The sequence below is a fragment of the Grampus griseus genome (assembly GCF_964374135.1).
Source record: "Grampus griseus genome assembly, chromosome: 10".
NCBI lineage: Eukaryota > Metazoa > Chordata > Mammalia > Artiodactyla > Delphinidae > Grampus > Grampus griseus.
Genome location: NC_139004.1, coordinates 67,534,644 through 67,548,115, shown reverse-complemented (window position 1 = coordinate 67,548,115; position 13,472 = coordinate 67,534,644). Strand labels below are relative to the sequence as shown.

Here is a 13,472-nt window from a genome sequence, read left to right as displayed (position 1 = left end):
CGACGGCCCCCATTTTGACCCCCCTCCCCATCCCAGAATAACTTATATAAAAAATTTAAAAGGCCCTAGAAGGAGGGAGGGGCAGGGCTGGAAGCACCTTTGCTGATTGGGGATTGGGGCCTTCAGTCCTCATCCTTCCTGTTCCAGTGCAGAGTGGACCCTGGCTTGCTCCCTTCCAAGTCCTGGGCCTGGCAAGGAGGGAACACAGCTGCAAGGGCAGTTGGTGGTCGTTATAGAGGCTCCCAGACCAAGGACTCTGACTTCTGACTCTGAAGGGTTTGAGTGAATAGATTGGTAAGTGGCGCTGGGGGCGGGCACGGGGTTGGCATTATTGCAGTGCTCCAGCCATCTTCCTCCTGGCCCTGGACACAGGTCTGCGCCGGCTTCTGGGGAGCAGCCGTGTCGGGGCAGGAGTGTGGGGATCCTCAAAGCGATGATGTTGTTGAGTCCACCACCTCGCGGCCGTTGCAAACAGTGGGGACAAACTGGGAGCCAGACCCTAGGGAAAGGAAGCTGGAGGTTGGGGCCAGTCCCAAGGTCCCTTATACAGTAGGGAAGCAGGGCGGCGGAGAGCAGCTCACCATCATCCCCCACACACCCTCTCCTGTCCAGCCTCATCTAGGGGGCACTTCACCCCCAGCCAAGGAATCTCAGCAACCCAGGGAGTTGCCCCCATGATGAGGAACTAAGGTGGGGAGAGGGGGCACAGGTGTAGAGGGGTCTTAGAAATAGATGGACGCTGACCTTGGCCGAGGCTGGAGCTGGCTCTGGCAGCTGCACTGCTGAAGCGGCTGGTGGGTGCGCGGTGGCTAACCACATTCTTCTGTGGCTGGAACAGGATGATGTGCAGCTTGGGCGCGAAGAGACAGCCGAGCACCACAGAGCCGCTGAGGCTGACGGACACACACATGGTGGTGGTCTGCACCTGTGATGGGAGAGGTCAAGGATGAGTCTGTCCCACAGGCCTGGGCCTGGCCCCAGGAACCCTGCCCAGGAGGTGGGGTAAGGAGCAGGGGAGACCGTAAGCATCCAACACTGGACCTTGGTCTGTCTGCCAAGCTCCAAAGAATTTTTAGGAAGGTTGGGCACAGTCCCAGCATCAGCCCCAGTGCACCATCTTCCAGGATGACCAGAGTTCTAGCTGTGGGGGTGAACATGCAGAGTGCATGTGGGAGTGGGTGTGCAGGCATGTGTGTGTGTGCGGGTGTGTGTAGGGGTGCAGGTATGGAGTGCATGCATGTAAGGGCATGAATATCTGTACGGGGTGTGTGTGTGTAGGGGGTGGTGAGAGTGTGCAGTTGTGTGTGTAAGTATAGGATGCATTTATATGGATGTGTGGGAAGATGTGGATGTTTGCCAGGTGTGCTGGTATGTGCACGTGTGTGAGTGTAGGGATACGTGTGTGCACGCATGTGTGTGTGGGTACTGTGTGTGTACATGCCAGGTAAGTCCTTAGCCACCTATGATTGGCATGCAAATGCAAATCATATGCAAATGCAGGCTGAGTCAGAGCAGATTCCCTCCCCAGCTCGGGCCTCCACTGCCCAGGCAGGTGGCCCAGCAGGTGCAAGAGCAGCCCACACCCAGCCGTCCCTGGCCACCGGCACTGCCCACCATACCTCTGTCCTGAGGAAAAGGGCTTTTGCAGGGGTTCTTGCCTCAATTTTCCTGCTCCTTTAATTGTTAAAATTGTCAGCTCAGACCCTGCTCTATACTCCCAAGCTGAGTGACCTTAGGCAAGGAATTGAACCTCCCTGAGTCTCCATTTCTTCATCTGGAAAACGGGGAGAGCCACAGAATTTACTCCAGAATTGTGAGGATTACCCAAGATTATCCTCTTATTGTTCAGAGCTCAGCTCACCTGTCACCTCCTTGGGGAGGTCTGCCCTGACCACTCCATCTGAAGCAGCCATTGCCCCTTGAAGCTGAGGAGATGCATTGAGCACTCAGTGCCAGTTGGAATTTTGCTAGGAAGCCACCAACTGGGGTACAGTTTTCACCTGCTTTGACCTTCCTGAACCCTACACCCCAGATCTCCTCCCCCTCTTTGCTTCACCTTTCCTGACCTCCCTGGTTTCATCTCTCAATCCCAGAGTTGCACAGCACTGGGGGCACCACGCCACACTGCACAGGTCCAAGGGGCATCAAAGCATTGTACCCTCTGGGGCTGCTGGTTTAATAGCTCTGCCATTCCCATTCCTGCTTCACTCTCACCTCTGCCTACCTTTCCACCATGTACACCCCCCCCACCTCAACTCCAGGCGAGGGGGAGGGCAATGCAGACCCTCTGCTCCAATCAGCTTCCGTATTGGCTGCCCTCCCCACCTCCTCCACCCTACCTATTCCCACCTGCCTGTGCTGCAGAGTCCAGTTCAAGGACCCCTCTTCCAAAAAGCCCTCTCTGACGTCCTACACACTCATACACACACCACCACCACCACCACATACACACCTCCCTCTTCTGTATTCTCACTGGGGCCTTTTGTCAACCTAAACCAGTCAGCAGCTCTTTGGTCAATCACCCTGCTAGTCTGGGAGCTCCACAAAAGCAGAGACCAGGGCTCCCCTTCTGCAGCCAACCCCTCAGTGGAGCAGGGTAGAGCCTCTGCTGATTTGGACACATTTCGGCACTTCCACCTCCACCCAGGTTAGGAGATAACATCTGAGTCCTGAAATCTCTTCTCAGCTCTAATTCCTCCACCTCCATGGCCATTTCCCCAGGCCCCACTCAACCTTCCCACCTTCCCCTGGGGTCCACTCCTAACTGGGCCACCACCAGCTGTGTGCTCCTGGGTGAGGATTTAACCTGTTGGAGCCTCAGAGTTATCAGAAGATTAAATGAGATATCAGGAAATAGAAGGTCCTGTGTCCCACTCCACCCTGCCCCCCACCCACCCCCAGGCCTCAGCCCACCCTGGAGCAGGTAGCTCACCCGGTAGTCACTGGAGGTGACATAGAAGATGGGCAGGAAGGCCAGCCAGATGATGCAGGTGGTGTACATGGTGAAGCCGATGAACTTGGCCTCATTGAAGTTTTCAGGGCACTTGCGGGTCTTGAAGGCATAGAGTGTGCAGAGCGCAATGAGAAGCACATTGTAGGCCAGCGAGCCCAGCATGCTTGCATCGCGGTGGTTGCAGCGCAATGTCACTACCTCCCGCCGCTCAGGGGCTGTCTCCTTGCCCGTGCCTGGTGCCTCCACCACCAGCCAGGCAGCCACGATGAGCAGCTGGCCCGAGATAAGGGCCAGACAGATGGCCACCTGCGAGGCAGGGCTGATGAAGCGTGGCCGCTGGGCTCCCTCCCGGGCCCCACCGAAGATGCGCGCAATGCGGTTGGTCTTGGTGAGCAGGGCCGAGTAGCAGACGGAGAAGGCAGTGCCCAACCCGAGGCGCCGTAAGGTGCACACCACTGTGGATGGCTTGGCAATGAAGACGAAGGTCATGCAGTAGCAGAGGAAGACACCACCTAGCAGAATGTAGCAGAGCTCCCGGCCAGAGGCCTTGACCACTGGGGTGGCATTGTGCCGCACGAAGACGCCCAGTACAAAGAGGGTGGCCAGGGCGCCTAGGCAGGCGATGGTGACAGGTCCCACGGCCCAGGCATCGCCCCAGCGGATGTACTCCTGGGGCAGCTCAAAGCAGCCAGTCAGGCTGGCATTGGGCCAGTAGCCCAGGCCACAGTCAGCACAGGTGAACTCATCCAGCCGGTACTCGTAGGGCTGGCAGGGGATGCAGAGCCAGCAGCAGACCTCCCCCGGCTGCATACTTTTCACCTCATTCTGGAGGCAGGGCTCACTGCAGCGAGAGGCCGGCAGGGGCCCGGCTGAGAGGGAGGCCCATGGGATGAGGCTGGTGTCCAGGGTCAGGCCTTCTGCCCAGTAGCCCACCTTCTGGTAGCGATAGTGCCCACTGCCTGCCCGCAGATAGGTGAAGATATTGTAGCGACCAATACCGTCCCCAAAGCGGTCGAAGCGGACCTCACTGTGGGTGTCAGCTGGGCGGAAGGGGGCTGGGGTCGAGGAAGGAAGGAAGAGAGGGTTGGATTGGTGGGTCATCCTGATGTGACCTCAACCCTAACATAGAACTCAAACCCCAAAGCTTAGGTCAGCCCTCATCCTTCTGATCCTCAACCCAGCACTAAAGCCAGCCTAACCCCAGCCATTTTTCTAAATGAGAGGCTACAACAAACCCCAACCCTAAGCCCCAAATAGAACCCCAACCTTAAAATCCAGGCACCTCCACAAACCTAATGCCCACACCAATCCCCAACCATGACTCCCAAAACCCAGCCTTAGACCTTCCAACCCAGACCCCAGACCCCAACTTTATCCCAACACACACCACAGCCCTTTCCCCAAACCTAACATGGAGACCCCCTAAGGCTAAACTCGACCTTAGGTCTAGTCCTGGTCCTACTTTTAATCCCATCAATGACATCCCCACCTCCAGCCCCGGACAGTCCTAACACTGATCCCAGTGCAAGCTGAATCCCAACCTCAGTGGTCACCTGGAACCACCAATGTTCACCAGAATATGCTTGGCAGGCATCTCACAAATCACTCTACTCCCCATCCCCACTCCCCTGTGAACCTCACATCTCTCAGCCAGGCTCAGAAGGCAGGTACCCCTGTTATCCCATGTCCCAGTAAGAAATGGTGTTCAAGTTAGCAGATCATGTACTTAAGGCCCCGTGGTGAATGGTGCAGCCTGGTGTTGAATGCAGGTCCCCCGCAGCCCCTACTCTTTCTACCCAAAAAAGTCCTCAAAATCCAACTTGAGCCCTACCATAAATTCCACTTAGCCCAGCGGGCTAAATTCAGCCTTGTTCTAATGTCAACCCAATCAGACCCAAATGCAACACTAACCCCCACTCTGATTCTCCCATAACTCTGAATGTCAGTCTTATTGGAATTACTATTCCTCTTGATCCTGGTCCAGTACTCCAAGCTTTGTCAGCCCTGGCACCCTCTCTCACTGTTCCCACAGTGATTCTTCCTGAAGCACAACGATGATTCTGAGGCATTTATTTTTCTTGAAGCTGGAACTTCTATTAAAATAACTTTTGGTTTGAAGAGACTGTGGCCACCTTGAGTGGAAAACCAAGATTAGGAATAGAAATTTTCCTGGGAAATAGTGTGTCATCCTGATGCACCTTCCTTCTGACTCTCACTGATATTTTGCTGCCTGACAATGGGCTTGAGGTCTCCTGATCCCTACTCCCTGCATGATAAAGAGACAGGAGATAAAGGGCAAGGCCCAAGCAGGAACCAGAGATCCTCACAGTGAAGGACCAGGCCAGACATCTACTCTCTGGAAGGAACTCAGAAAGTGGAACCTTAGTCCTGGCTCCTGTTGGAGTCCTCTCTGCCTGGCTGTCCTTGTTCTGACTCTGACACCAGCCCCTTGGGTAATGCCCTTACTTGCTATGGGCTATGTTTTCTTAGCCGTGTACTAGAACCTGAGGGCCTGTTCCCTTTCACCCTCCGAGGGCCAGCTGCCTGGTGGACACTGGCCAGCAGCATTACCATCGAACTTGACGTTGAGCACGAAGTCTTTGTAGAGGCGGCGCCCATTGACAGGCCGCATTGCATCACAGAGGCGGGTGGTGTTGGGGCAGAGGGTGCGATGCATGTTGTGCAGCGCGTGGGCCATGGCATACACCGCATTGACCACAAACATGATCTTGGACTCTTGCTCAAAGGGCACAGCCTGCAGGGAGTGGGCTGCACAGTCTCTCTGCCGGAAGCTGCAGCGGAACCTCTGCTCCCAGAACTCGCGGAACCAGGGGTTCCGGCTGTTATTCCACGGGTCCAGGCTCCGGAAGTAGGAGGCAAAGTCGCTGATGGGGTAGGAAGCCAGCTCTATGGTGATGGCACCTTCAGCAGCGCCCTCACTACCTGCCACCACGCTCTCCAGGGCCCCCCAGCCATCACTGGCCACCCAGGTGAAGCTGGCATTGAGACGCTGGGTGGCAGCGAGGAGCTCGCGGGCGTCCTCGGAACGGGTGAATAGGACAGCCACGCGGGCACTGGGTTTCTGCAGCAGGGCTCGCACCACGCCCTCGAAGGCTGTGCGGCTCATAGCACGGCCCACCTTCTCCGAGGTGGCCACACAGATGTTGCGGGCACGGGCCTCTAGCTCAAAGGCTTCGATGCCTGTCTCGCCATAGTCGCCCTCGGATGCCACAGTGGACACGTAGGTCCAGTTGAAGAAGCGGAGAATCTCAGCCATGGCTTTGGCTTGGAAGAAGTCAGGGGGCACCGTGCGGGCAAAGTAGTCATAGCGGGACTTGTCACTCAGCTTGGCACTAGTGGATGCATAGCTGATCTGAGGGATCTGAAATAGCCGCAGGAGGTTGGCCACCTGGGGGAGGGGTAGAGAGGGCAAAGATAGAGACCAAGTCAAATGCTGGAGACGGATGTGCCCCCACAGCTATTGGACCTTGGGATCAAGTGCCCATGTGGTTGGCCCTGAGGTCTCCCTCTCCCAAAAGACCTATATCTTTCTTTTTTTGTGTGGCACGCGGGCCTCTCACTGTTGCGGCCTCCCCCGTTGCGGAGCACAGGCTCCCGATGCACAGGCTCAGCAGCCATGGCTCACGGGCCCAGCTGCTCCGCGGCATGTGGGATCTTCCCGGACCGGGGCACGAACCTGTGTCCCCTGCATCGGCAGGCGGACTCTCAACCACTGCGCCACCAGGGAAGCCCAAGACCTATATCTTGTCTTGATGTGTCTTCCCCCTGGTGGCAGGGAGTTTTCTATCCCTTCCCAAGGGCTGAGAAAGACCCAGGGCCAAGGCACCAGGGTCCTGAGCCACACCTGAACCCCTCTCCTGTCTCCCTTCAGACTCATGGCAGTAACAAAGAGAGAGAGCTAAGGGAAGGCCCAAGTCCTGGGTGGAGAGAGGTTGGCCACTGGCTGCACAGGGAAAAGTAGGACCTAGATGGCAAGTGGGATGCTCAGGGCTTTTAAGCTCTCTACCCCGGAGTCAATTCTGATGGGATGATGGAGAAAGAAGGAAAAGACTCCCCCAGGAAGACCGAGATTTGAGGGCTCCATAGCCCTGAGAGCCCAAGAGTTGGTCTCCACTGGATGCCTGAACCTGAAATAAACAAGGCTTCCTGCCTACCACTGCCTGCCTGGCAGCCGATCTCCCACCCCCAGATTCCTGGGACCTGCCCCTAAGAGTGGGGTCTAGCCAAGGACCAGGTGGGATGGTGGGTAGGTGAGAGCAGGGCATGGCCCAGGTTCCACAAGCGGGAGTTAGGTCCTGTGTTTGCAACTGGGACACAGGTTTTTACTCTGACAGTGTCAATGCCTTCCCTGTACTTTCTAACTCTGTGCCCCTGGGCAAGTTAGCAAACCTCCCTGAGCCTCAGTTTCTCATTCCTGCCTTACAAGGTTGATGAGCAGATAAAAATGATGTATGTGAAGCCACAATGCCTGGAAGATGATAGGGGTTTTGGCAAGAGAGAAGGGGCCAGAATATGGAGGAATCATTAACAGGCAGGTGCAGCCTATGGATAAAGGACTGAGCTTTGCTTTGACCCAGACAAGGAAAAAGCAGACTGATGTTGAGGTGTGGGCCCTGTTGCAGGAGGCAGGCAACTTGGGGTTGGAGAGAGGTAACTGGGCTCCTGGAGATGAATACATGGGGCCCTGAAGAGAATTGTGAAGAGCAGGTGCTGGGAAAGCACCCCAGAAGCCCCTGCAGACATCAGCAGGTGGGAGGCTGCCTACCCATCCCTGCCCCTGCATCCCCAGGGCTGCAGATGTAGGTGCTGCTACAGCCACACCTGTCCAAGCTACTGCTGGACACTTCCAGTAGCTGGAACTAGCAGGACTGGTAATTCATTCCCTGCAATAGGGGTATGAGCAGGCCTCCCCAACCCCAGGCCAGAAGCTGCCTTCATGGTTTAGACTCCTGCTTCCTTTCTCCTAAACAAGCCTTCCAGGTCAGAGGTCCTGGCCCTACTTCTGATGGCAATGCCCTCTGCTGGCCTCCTAAAGGAAGCTGAGGCCCCAGACAAGGCCCTCCTTGCAACACTCCCAACCCCAATCCCAGCTCTGGCCTCACCTTCCAGCAGCCTATGTCAGGCACCAGGAAGGTAAGGGTCCAAGCAAGAGGAGGAACCCAGTCAGGGACAGGGAGGATCCCACCTGGGCTAAAGCAGCCAGATGTGGCAAGGGACATTAGCTGAGCCCTCTGCTGACCCCTTATGGGAGAACAGGAGGAGGGAGGACCTGGTTCCCTCCCCTTTCCATCCCTTCAAATCCTACACCCACTGAAGACCCTTGGGTACCCTCCTCCTCACCTCCACACACATCCTGCTTCTCTTCCTTCTGGGTCCCCAACCCCTGTTTCTCTTCTCTGGTTTGCTCTTGGCTTCTATTTTCCACCCCTTTCCAATCCAAAGACAGATGACTTGACAGTCCCGGAGGTCCTTGGCTGAGAGCCCTAGGTTCATGTCTCCACTTTGTGAGCACCTGGACTTGTGCCTTGCCTCGCTCCAAGCCTCAGTTTCCTCATCTATGAAATGGCTTAATAACAATAGCAGCTAATGTTGATTACGCCGTTACGATCTGCCAGGCCCCCTCATTAAATTTCCACCACACCCCTAAGAGTGGTGAGTATTATGAGTCCCATTTTATAAGGATGAAACTGAGGCACAGAAGAGAGAAATAATGTCCAGAGTCACACAGTAAGTGGGAGAGCCAGGATTCAAAACGCCTATTAAGTTTCTTAGGGCTGTATAACATCAGATGTGTGTGTGCGTATGTGTTGGAAGTGGGATGCTTTCCTTGCACAGTCTCTAAAATTGTACTCCCATTTTGCCACAGGGGCACTTTCTTAGTCTTCTGTAAAAAGCTACTCGAAGGAAGCTGCTAGTCCCTCTTCTAATGCATGGTAGCCCAGAGCCCCTGCTCAGCAGGAATTCCAGGTCCCCACCTCTGGCCTCCCTCCCAGCCCCCACTTAAACAGCCCCCATGTACCTGGATAGAGACATCGCTGTAGGAGCCGCCAATGACACCAGTGATGGCAGTGGGAGCATCACCATGGGTGGCATAAGAACCATCGGGGCAAACATGGCGTGAGCCATCGGCACCATGGCTGAGTGATGCACGCACGAAGTCAAGTGCCTGCTCCAGGGCATGTGTGTCCTTGGAGCAACTGTCGAGTATGTGTGCACCCAGGCGCACGCCCGGCAGCAGGCTTGGGTCATGGTTGATACGATCCAGCGCAAAAAGCATGGCCTCCAGGCGCTGGATGCCGCGATGTTCATTGACAGGACCACACTCCTCTGCTGGGCCGCCCTTCTGGTGTACCGGAAACAGCCCACCCAGAATCAGGTCCCCCTCCAGGGTCAGCACCTTCTTGGCTGGGCCCTCAGCCACAGCGCCCCACAGCAGCAGCAGAGCCAGGAACCCAAGCAGTGATCCCATGGCCCCAAAGGGGATGGATGGGTCCAGCAGACCTGGGCCTCCAGGGGGTGAGGGCAGAAGCAGCAAAGGCAAAGAGAGGTATAAATAGACCAGGAAAGGACAGACAGGAAAAGGATGAGGAGGGACCCAGCTCCTGCAGAGAGAGAGAGAGAGAGAGACAGACAGACAGACAGACAGACAAACAGGTAGGGAACAGTGGAACCTGAGAGTGGCTACCCCTTCTGACTCTGCCTCCCCCAAACTCCTTTCCCAGGGACTGAGGAGCCAGGGAGAGGTGGTGCTCCTAACTAGGATGAGAAACTCCTGGGACACCCCTTTGGCCTGTCTCTCAGCCCTGCCCAGATCTGCGGCTGGAGATGGGCTCTGTGCCCATCCCAAATTTAGCAGAGATGGAGGATTACAGAGAGTAAAGGCCCAAACAGAAAACAGAAGACCCAGAAGAATGTCCAACACCCTGCCAAAACCTCCCGGGACCCCAAAGTCAACAGCTTTGCAGCAGAAGGTCACAGTTACAAACTTGGGAGTCCAGTCCCTATCCTGAGCCTTGGATTTCCAGAGAGGAGCCATCGCTGGCTGAGAACAAAGGGTAGTTAGTCTCCAACCTCTAAGGAAACTGAAGCCCAGGTGAGCACCCAAGGTTCCCAGCCTCTCGTTCTTAAAAAGCCATCCCCAACACCCCCTGACTGGGGAAGTAATAGAGACTCTAGGCTTTGGAAGTTAGATAGCAAGGTAGAGAGGCTGGCCCTAGAGAGGGACACCGAAGTGACCACAGGTCCTAAAGTCAACAGGGAAAGTAGATGTGAGTGTATGTGTGTGTCAGGGGTGGGGGGGCAGTCCACCTGGTCAAAATCTCAAAACAGGGCTCAAGGTGAGATTTTGGACACGCTAGCACTATATAGACTGCCGTTTGAGACTTTTTGCTTTCGTTTTCTCTTCAGCTCAGAACCAAGCAGAGAAAGTCACCATCTCGACTCCCCATCCTTGGTCTCAGGGCCCTGTCCATCCTGGCCCCAGCCCTCAGAGACCCTGCCTCCCTCTTCCACTCTGCACCCTGTATTTGTGCCCCAGCTGCCCTCCCAGACACCCATCCCACACAGGTTGTCACAATCACACAGGCTTGGGAAGGCTAGCAGAGGGAAACTGAGCCTGAAGAAGGGCAGAACTAGTTGAAGGACCCCATATCCTGGCCACAGAGACTGGGGCTCTTCACTTTGCCCCCTCAGCTCCCCAGGGTTAGTCTGCCACTGGGGCTAGGCCAGGAGAACTGCGATCCTGTGCATAGCCAGAAAGCAGCAGCTCAAGCAGGCAAACAGGAGAGAGAGGTAAGCATGAAGCCCAACACAGATGGGGACACGGACCCAGATGGGGGCTGAGGTCCAAACTGGTCAAGACCACGATCCTCCCACAGGGGTGGCTGGGACCAAAGCTCCAACAAGGGACAGAACCCTGAAGGGAGAGAGAACCCTAGAAGGGGGCAGCCTGGGGGCCTGGGCCACAAAATTCAGGGAGGGAGCGATGGAGCCTGGGAGGCTGAGACAAAGACAGAGGCACAGACAGAAAGACTGACCAAAGGACGGAGGGGCAGGAAGAACGAGGGATCGAGATGCAGAGCGTGCGTTCTTTGGGGAAGAAAGGCGGGACGTCTAGGGCTGTCTTCCCGCTTCCCGGAGCTCCTGGCAAGCGTTGTCTGGACGCCCTGGCCAGTCTCAGCCCCAGGAGCCCCAGAACTCGAGGGCCCGTGGGACCCCAGGACGTGGGGTCAGGATCGATAAGGTCGGTGGCGGCCGCGGCACCACCAGGCTTACCCTACCTTGCGCGCCCGGCTCTGGCGCGGAGAAAAACGGAGAGGAGCCGGGGGCGCGGGATTCCAGCTCCCGCTAGAGCGCTCGCTCGCTCGCTCGCTCGCTGGCTGGCTGGCTCGGCAGCTCTGCGCTCTCCGCCCGCCCGCTCAACCTGCAGCTTTCAATCGCGGCCCGCCCCGCCCCCGGCCCCGGCCCGCCCTCAGCCCCTCCTCCATTCCAGATCTCCCGCGGCCAACCGGGCCTCCGCCTCCCCCGACTCCTCCAACGCTCCCCTCTTCAGGCGCACCGGCCCGGCGCTGTCCGCCGCGTGGTGCTGAATCCTCGGGCCCTCCCACCCTGTGCTGGAGCAGTTGCCTCTTGGCCCCCTCCACCCCAAGTCAGACTGCGTCCCAGAGAGCAGCGGGCATGAGGCACTGGGCTGGGAAGGTCACTGAGCCCCGGGAGGTGCGCACAGTGCTATGGGTTCCCATCTGCGAGAGCGGGAGGGCTGGCCCTAGGGTAGTGGGGTCCACTGGGAGATAGGTAAAGAGGCACGTAGGAGATAGGTGGAGCGTTTAGCCTGCTGCATCCCTGTCCTCACACTGATTCTCCGTATCCATGAACTGCAGTTCCGTCCACATGCCAGGCCTGGGGTGGGGGAATGTGTCTTCAGCCCCAAGTGCGAGCTGGGGCCTGAGTCACTAGAAGGAAGAGATGGAGTGTGTGTGTGTGTGGGAGGATCAGAGGAGGATGGGACATTCTCTTCCTTCCTGCAGATGACCTTTAAAACCACTACACCCCACACACATCCAGCCCTGACCTCCCCCCCACCCCTCCATTAATCTCCACTCTCTTGTGCAAAGGGCATTAATGGCAAAGAGATACCAATCTGGGGTGGGGGGTGGGGTTGCAGGACCAGGGACTCAGGGTCAACCCTGAGGGACAGGCTGGGGCTGGCAGGGGGATCTGGGAGGGAGGGGGCTGGGGAAGAGGCTCCTGAAACTGGCTGCTGCATAGGAGGGAGCAGGAGCTGGAGCCCGAGCAGAGGGAGGACAGCTCTGAGAAGATGTTCTTGAGTCTTCTTCCCTCCTGCAGCAGAGTGCGGAAGGATACCCCTGGGTAGGGGTGGTGGATAATCTGCCTCGCCACACTGTACTGAGGGATTTGGAGAGGGCGGCTGCACCCAGATTTAGCCCCAGAGCCATAACGCACGCACTAACATGTACTAAGGGGCACAGCATCTATACATGTTCCCCTGGTGCTGCCCTTTCTTCCACAGGTGTCAGTAGAGGTAAGGCTAGCTCAGATGCATGCCAATGAGCACATGCTAATCCCAGGTCCCTCTGGTACACACACCTACATATGGGCTTGGCGTTGGGGGTTGGGGGGCAGGGGGTTGTCACCAAGGAAGGACAGGCGTTTTCCCTGGACACAGAAACTGGACGCTCCACTGCTCTGGAAAAGAGCACAGCTGTACAACAGACCAAGACATCAAATCCAAACAAACTCCATTGCTAATATGAGGCAAGGTGGCAGCAGGATGAGGGTACAGAGCTGTCAGACAAGGCTGGAGAGACAGACATGCTGTCTGCCAGCTCCTGCTGTTCCCACCCTCTCCACTGTCTCAGAGCAACTGCTCCCTGGGGTAGGTGAGTGATGGCCTGGGCCCCTGGAGCAGAGGGGCTGACAGTAGCAGGGTTCTGAGGTGAGAGGAGCTGCACAGCAGTCCCAGCCCACTCACCAAGGCAGCCTCACAAAAGACATGGGGCTTTATAAACACAGCACAAGCCCAAGTGGCCATTATATGGCCCGCAGCAAGTGAGCTGCACAGTCCCGCGACAGCACATGGACATGCAGTTACACACCCAGCTATGCACAAACACACACCCAGCCTTACATGCAGAGCTGTACATGTGGACACAGCCACACACATAGCAGTACACATAAACACACAACTGCATACACAGACACAGCCGTAATTCATAGCTCTACATGTGGACACACAGCTGTACACATGAACACATATACGTAGCTGTACAGGTGAACATGTCCACACATATATAGCTATACTCATGGACACACAGCTGCAAAGACCTATAGCTTTACATATGGACACAGAAAAACACACAGCTTTACACATGAACACACCCCGCCAAACACAGTTGTACACAGACACATAACTACACACAGACAGCTGTATATGGACAAAGCCCCCCGAGTGATGCTCCCAGATAGCCAGCCTCACACC

The 13,472-nt window shown here is 56.5% G+C and overlaps 1 protein-coding gene across 1 annotated transcript; it reads right to left on the bottom strand.

Annotated features, from left to right (window-relative positions):
- Positions 1–204: 204 nt before the first annotated feature.
- GRM2 (glutamate metabotropic receptor 2) lies at positions 205–9,458 on the bottom strand. The gene is made up of 5 exons (XM_082664802.1): positions 8,994–9,458; positions 5,525–6,362; positions 2,933–4,008; positions 745–925; positions 205–499 (listed from the first exon to the last, which is right to left on the bottom strand). Exons 1-5 carry the CDS (start codon positions 9,441–9,443, stop codon positions 426–428), a joined length of 2,619 nt encoding a protein of 872 aa, XP_082520928.1. The 5' UTR covers positions 9,444–9,458; the 3' UTR covers positions 205–425.
- Positions 9,459–13,472: the final 4,014 nt, after the last annotated feature.

What these genes read in the sequence shown, in the direction of transcription:
- GRM2 (XM_082664802.1), bottom strand. Translation starts at nt 9,443, where the DNA reads ATGGGATCACTGCTTGGGTTCCTGGCTCTGCTGCTGCTGTGGGGCGCT. An exon ending in GCTCAACGTCAAGTTCGATG is followed by an intron (nt 4,009 to 5,524) that starts GTAATGCTGCTG and finishes CCTCGACCCCAG; the next exon opens with CCCCCTTCCGCCCAGCTGAC. An exon ending in TCACCTCCAGTGACTACCGG is followed by an intron (nt 926 to 2,932) that starts GTGAGCTACCTG and finishes CTCCCATCACAG; the next exon opens with GTGCAGACCACCACCATGTG.